Source organism: Larimichthys crocea, chromosome XXII, assembly GCF_000972845.2.
Source record: "Larimichthys crocea isolate SSNF chromosome XXII, L_crocea_2.0, whole genome shotgun sequence".
NCBI lineage: Eukaryota > Metazoa > Chordata > Actinopteri > Sciaenidae > Larimichthys > Larimichthys crocea.
In genome coordinates, this window is record NC_040032.1 from 5,193,188 (window position 1) to 5,200,185 (window position 6,998).

At 39.4% G+C, this 6,998-nt stretch overlaps 1 protein-coding gene across 2 annotated transcripts; it reads left to right on the forward strand.

Moving 5' to 3' along the window:
- The first annotated feature begins 851 nt into the window (after positions 1-851).
- On the forward strand, positions 852-4,226 carry LOC104939382 (serine/threonine-protein kinase pim-1). Of its 2 annotated transcripts, XM_027273283.1 has the most exons (9): positions 856-997; positions 1,165-1,455; positions 2,255-2,392; positions 2,545-2,639; positions 2,729-2,776; positions 2,877-3,092; positions 3,274-3,454; positions 3,556-3,729; positions 3,853-4,226. In XM_027273283.1, the coding sequence occupies exons 2-9, from the start codon at positions 1,179-1,181 to the stop codon at positions 3,942-3,944; spliced, it is 1,221 nt and encodes a 406-aa protein (XP_027129084.1). In that variant the 5' UTR covers positions 856-997; positions 1,165-1,178; the 3' UTR covers positions 3,945-4,226. The 2 variants fall into 2 exon arrangements, with proteins under 2 accessions (XP_027129083.1, XP_027129084.1); XM_027273282.1 differs by having other exon boundaries at positions 852-997; positions 3,556-4,226.
- The last annotated feature ends 2,772 nt before the right edge of the window (positions 4,227-6,998 follow it).

Here is a 6,998-nt window from a genome sequence, read left to right on the forward strand (position 1 = left end):
TACAAACCGATTCTCAAAATGACACACAGGTCTGTGATGCAGTCAAAAACAAATTTAATTAATAACTTATAATGTTGCAACACGATGCTGCGGACAGGACACAGACAGCAGAGAGACAAGCAGCACCGTGCAGCACTTCAGACCATCAGGAGGACAGAGACAAATATTAATCTGTAGGTTCATGGACGTGTAGTGAGCGAATGAAATAAAATTGCATTTGTCTCACGCCCAATGTGTTTGAGTTGGTGGGAGTCAGTCAACTTACCACTGTGCAAAGTGAGGAGCAAGCAACACTGAAAGTCACAGTAAATGTGTGGCCCCTCTAGTCGTTGTGGCCCTATGTCTTTTCATTAAAAGCAAGTCTGTGCTGGCTCAATTTTTAGATCCCACAGTGGTGTGGATCACGCACAGAGTAAACGATATCACTGGCTGTGGAGTGTGACAATCTGCCGAAGAAATCATCAACCTCCTCAGATCTACACTGATCTCATAAATGGCCTCTGTGAACTTTTAATAGTCGGAAATTCGTCATAGTGATGGAGAGCTTTAATCCATGTTTTGTTCATTACTTGCAAATGGATATGTTCAGTTCACCATCAACATGAGCACATTTGTTAACAACATTGCTAATAGTTGTTGAGTCTGAACCAAAATGTTGGCCTGACGAAACAAAACAACTTTGAACTAGTTGACTGAGAAAGAGTCTATATCAATAACTAATGTTTGTATTGTATGAATCTTTAGAGTTGTGTCTGATGCCTTCTGCGCCTAGCAACCATCTCTTCAAATTCTAAACATTTGCATATTCCGGAACTAGAACTAGGCACATGAAAGACAAAATTCTGTGTTCCATGCAGAAAACCTATAAGAGCACACAAACACAAGAGAGATCAGTTCCAGACACACGTGTTGGATCGACGTTCCCTTGTTACTCTGTTATCGTATTTAAAACTACTTTAACTTTGGATCAAGACTCCCGGACTTGGAAGAAATCACAGTAAGTGAGAAATCCAGGCAAACCTGTAGTCGCTCATAAATTCAGATCAGGTATAGAGGGCACAGTTTTAGAGTTAGCACTTGAAGATAGACAGATAAAGTATCTCTGAGATAATTTCATACAGTTATTGACTACAATTAACAACAAATTGATGTTCTGGTTTGTAGAGAAGAATTACAGCATGCCACGGGAAAGTGAAGGATCTTCAATGGATGACCAGACTAGAAGAGGTAAAAGGAAGGCCAGTCCTGCCCCCAAAAAGGCCAAGAGGAAAAGGACAAGGGTGTCTAAATCTCCACCCCGAAACACCCCTGAGAAGAATGTCAACCGGAGAGTGAAAAGGAAAGTTAGAGAAGATGGAGAGGAGTCACCAAAGACAAAGAAGAGGGCATTTGACATTATTCACCTTACCCAGGATGACGATGAAATGGCTTCCTCCTCAGCGGACACTGGCAGAGGTGGGCAGATCATGTGAAAATGCTATTAATAGTAATGAGATTAATTTATGTAACTTTTTTCAAGCAGTTTAAAGTAGGGTAACAAATAGCAGAATGCTAATGCTTTACATGTGAGGGTAACAAATAGCACATTAACAGAAAAAAAAATAGTGGCAGTGTAAATTGGGATGACAATATTAACATAGATCAGTTCATCCAGATTACAAAGAAAATATTCTCTAGTGTAAAATCTGGTGGCAGATATTTTGGGATTATCCTGTCCACGTTTTGGAATATCTATTTGACATTTTGTGCATTTACACCAGCACAATGGAAGTGAATGAAATTACATATACATTTGGTGCTCACGGCAAATGGTGCCTAAAGAAAATTTAAAAGCAAAATTTATTTCCAAAAGCACTAGCCTGCATGGAATGGATATTTCACCAAACACACAGTGGGCTGTTTCTTTGGTAGTTCAAATAGAAAATGTTGACAGATAATTATCCTTTCCTAACAAGAACAGAGTTGTTGTTTTTTTAATATAGAATAAATGTTGCTGCTATTTTTTTAATGGTGTGAGCTCTACAAGCCAAACTTCATTCACCTCGACTGGGGTGGAGACAGTAATGTCAGCAGGTATCTGTAGACCTAGATGAATAAAATATAAACTACTGTGCATGGATTTAAAAAAAACAAAAAACAATAAAGCATAGTTATATTGTTCTGCTTTGGACAAAGCCAAGCCAACTGTTTCCAGCTGATCTATTATTCATTCAACTAAGATGTTGATGTTCCTCTTGTTCTTTCTCATCTGTAGACAGCAGCAGGCCTTTCAAGGAGGTGTCGGAAAGGAAACGTAGGAGAAAGGCCAGCAATGATGGAGGAAAGCCAAAAAGAAAGAGGAGCGTAGACATTGTGGAGACCACACAGGATGTGACCATAAATGCCTGCAGAGGTGAGTGACTAATTTAGGCTTTAGATTTAGGTTAATGTGAAGAAAAAAATGAGGATTTATATTTGGTATAACATAGAAAGGATTATGATTAGAGCTTTAGGAACATGTAACTGATGTTCCTTAACAAAACCTGTATGTCTGTATCTTTTCAGATAAATTTGAGGACAAATACGTGCAGCAAAATCAACTCGGCGAAGGAGGCTGTGGGTCTGTTTTTGCTGGCTACCGCAAAGCAGATAACTTACCTGTGAGTATTACACACACATACACACACAGATATTCACAGATATCACAGCATTGAGTGAGGAAGTACCAATTTCTGTTTGTGTCTTGCAGGTTGCCATCAAACACGTACCAAATGAGAAGGTGTTTTGCAAACATGTGGTGAGTGAGCAACACCAACTACTGTTGGAATCTGTAATTTTGGTTATCTATGAATCTACGAAGCCTTTTATGATTATTATTTTTATTTTTGGTGTCTCAGGACAATAATGGAAAGAAGATTTCAGTGGAAGTCGCCACTATGTTAAAACTTGCGGAAGGAACAACTGGAGTGGGCACATCAGCATCTGTGGCCCTTCTGGACTGGTATGACCTGGACAAGGAGCTGATCCTGGTGATGGAGAGACCAGTACCCGCCGTAGACCTCCTTAAGTACATCCAGGGCAAAGGAGGCTCCATAGATGAGAATGAGGCCAAGGTAAGCTGCTGGAGGTCCACTGTGTTAAGTATTTCTACATACAGGAATGTAACAACCTGTAAAGTAATTGCTGGGCATTGTGAACACGGCGTCAGTAAGATAATTCTGATATAGCAAGAAACAAGAAAATAGACGATCAGATCTCTGACCCTTCATTCCTCTCTTTGTGTTTCTGTCTCAGATCATAATGAAGCAGTTGGTTGATGCAGCTAAAGAACTTAAAGATAAGTGCATCTTTCATCGGGACATCAAGGTGGAAAATATCTTGATTGAGACAGGCTCAGGGACCCCCCGTCTCCGGCTCATTGACTTTGGACTCAGCTGTTTCGTCAAGGAAAAGTCACGTTACCACATTTTCTATGGTAAAATTTCTAGCTTCTACCCCTGTTCCTCACTAATTCCTGTGACCTGTGACATTTAAACAAAGCTTTTCCTCACCCTCATGTCTTATTGTATATTGTAGGTACCCCTGATCACATTCCTCCAGAATGGTTCCGTCGTAACACCTACCACGCTGGCCCCACAACAGTATGGCAGGTCGGAGTGGTTCTGTATGAATCGGTCCACGGAGAAACACGTTTTGCGACCAAGAGCTTCACCAGGAACAAGCAGAAAATCAGCAATGAGCTGTCCAAAAGTAAGAAAAACAAACTCACATGTAGATGTCTGTCAGCAGACACACATCTGCTTATTTTAGTTCACATGCTGATGGATTACTTTAGCCGTCTGCCTCACCTTTCTCATACCTATTTCTCTCTAGAGTGCCAGGATTTTCTCAAAGGATGTCTAGCCAAAGTCCCCGAAGACCGCCCCACCCTGGAGCAACTCCAGCTGCACCCATGGTTCAGGTAAACACAATTATTGGGCGGCACAGTGGTGCAGTGGTTAGCACTGTCACCTCACAGCAAAAAGGTACCTGGTTGCAACCCTCAGCTAGGGCCTTTTATGTGTGGAGTTTGCATGTTCTCCCTGTGTTTGCGTGGGTTTTCTCCGGGTGCTCCGGTTTCCCCCACAGTCTAAAAATATGCAGGTTTATAGGCTAATTGAAGACTCTAAATTCCCCCCCAACCCGTGTTTGCGTGGGTTTTCTCCGGGTGCTCCGGTTTCTCCCACAGTAAAAAAAAAAAACAGATTTATAGGCTAATTGGTGACTCTAATTTGGCTAATTGGTGACTCTAATTTGGCTAATTGGTGACTCTAATTTGGCTAATTGGTGACTCTAATTTGGCTAATTGATGACACCCCACCAACCAGTGTTTGCGTGGGTCCCCCCAGTCCAAAAAACAAAATGCAGGGTTAATTGGTGACTCTCCCCTGCCTAATAGATAGATTAGTGACATTATGTGCTATTGTGATCAATAAAAGCTCAATAAAATTTAAGCCAATACTTCATCTTTGCTTCATGACCACAGTTCTATTATATGAAGGTTTTGATCTAGCTCCAGTCTTCAGTCTCAGTTATAACTAAATACTAGAAAAGTATTGTGACAGTTTCCAACAATAACATTGCAGTGTATATTGATTGATTTTTGATTGATTGAAGTGTTTATTTCGAATATGCAACAACAATAAAAAGAAAAGTAAGGCAAAACATTTAAACATAGACAACTTATAAACTCCCACCTCTTCTCTTTAAATAATGAATGACAATACCAAGCTTCCTTGCAACTTGTTTAGATATACTTTTATACCCCCATCCAGCTGTAATTACGGAAGCGCATTGCTGCCACCCCCCAAAAAAAAATTCAGCTCAGTATCACGTAATCACGTGAAAAGTTTACGTTATTTCATGATGTGGTATTTTCACATTATAATGTGAAAGTATCACGTTATTTCATGATATGAAATTATCACGTTATTTCGTGATAGGCATTTATCACGTTATTTCATGATATGGTGATATTTTCACGGTATAACATGAAAACATCAAGTATAGTTTTACTTGATTTCATAAGTTTACCAACACGCGTCCCTCACGTCACGGTTCAGTCCATAAACTGACTATGGTTCCTCTACATAACTTAATTCAATTATACTTTAATCTTGGTTTGAGACATGGTGACATACTACAGTTGTTGAGCACTGTAGATAACATTGTTATCAGTATGCGTACTCTCCGAAGGATTTTGAAGAACATGGGGTTGTACCGAAGAAAGAATGAATCTGACCCTCTTGAGGTTGCATCGTTTCTTATTGTTCTTATCTCAAGTGAAAAACCATACATGATGTTTTCACGTCATAACGTGAACATATCATGAAATAACGTGATAAATGACTATCACAAAATAACGTGATGATTTCATATCATGAAATAACGTGATAATTACATATCACGGAATAATGTGATACTTTTATGTTATAACATGATATTTATAACATGAAACTTTTCATGTAATTACATGATACTGAGCCAAATTATATTTTTTGAAGGGTGGCAGCAATGCGCTTCCCTAGTAAATGACAATTGTACACATATTTAAGTTAGAGTTAAGAGCAAACAAGTCAAACTCAAACAAATTAAATACATTATATATTACTCATATTCAGACATTCGTATGTATGCAAGCATGCATACAAACAAGTAACCAAACCCAGCTCAAAATTGTCTGCTGCCGTCTGCCCATCCCCCGTCCCAAAGCACTCACAGGTGGCTCAGAACTGGTTGAGCAGTCTCTCCTAGACGCAGTCAGAGCAGGAGATCTTTGCTATGTATTGTTATTTTAGGTCCTAAAGCACACATGCAGACTGTAAAGTAGAGTTGAGCTGGATACTCTGCTGAAACGAGTATCCGGTACGGATAAAGCACTTTTGCAGTAGGCTAGTCACAGCGCCCCTCTCCTACACACATACACATGTATTGTGTTGCTGTGTCCTGCTCTGCTCACTCACACAGAACACCTCTCTGTCTCTCCCTCAGTCACTCAGGTTCACGGGTCTTTTCCGTTAACTTTAAGGGTTTCTTCAGCTTCAGGTTTGTTTTTACTTTGGTTTCTACTTACTTATTAACCAGTAGAGTTCAGGTAAACGTGGGTTTGTTCAGACGTGGTTCTTGGTACAACGCGACTTGCGTCTCTGCCTGTCGGAGATTTTTATTCTTTTTCTTTTTTAAAAGCTCTAACCAGTTTTTTACTTCATGCAGTGTCTGATGCTGTCTTGCTGTATTTCATTAAAAAAATAAAGGTAGAAGTGGTATAAATCATAGGCATATATCAGAGCTGCCAACTTTTCAAAAAAAAACTTGGAGTGAGATTCTGTAAGGGATGGCCAAAATTTTGTACCGTGCACCCCGCGCACAGACACATATGTGTTTTACCCATGTCGTGCCCTGCATTCTAGTGGTTTGCGGGGCCAAAAGCCATTGATTGGGGCGGCCTACAGGAGATGGACAATATTAGTTACAGTCTGTGAAGCAAAGACAGCTGAAGGAAATTTTGGATTAAGGAGATGCGATTTTCTGCATTCAAGTGGATTTTGAGGAGGTATGCTAAAAATGTGTAATACTTTATTCTGATTTTATATTCATCTGATCATGACTTGTAGGGCCTTCTAAACTTGAGCTAAATATTCATTAAAGAGAAAACCACTGTTGTGCCTATGAGTGTACTGTATGTACCACAATATCGCCTTATTAAATTATAGACTTTTGTTTAAGATTTGACCATGGTATTCATTGACAATCAGTAGTATTCAACCAATTACTTCACCCAAACTTAATCCATTTAATTATTTAATTAATAAATGTATTCTTAAGAGCACTCAGATTTATGTTTAACAAAAAAGTGACACAAGATTAGTTAGGGACAAATGCTTCACCATTGAAAGCCCACAAACAAAACAAATACTGAGCTTACAACATCAGCCTTTGAAGCAAAACATCATAAATCAGTGGATCATAAGAAAATGAAA

Coding starts and splice junctions, on each gene's coding strand:
- LOC104939382 (XM_027273282.1), top strand. CDS start 1,179: ATGCCACGGGAAAGTGAAGGATCTTCAATGGATGACCAGACTAGAAGA. Junction 2,640..2,728: donor GCAAAGCAGATAACTTACCT/GTGAGTATTACA, acceptor TGTGTCTTGCAG/GTTGCCATCAAACACGTACC. Junction 3,455..3,555: donor ACGTTACCACATTTTCTATG/GTAAAATTTCTA, acceptor TGTATATTGTAG/GTACCCCTGATCACATTCCT.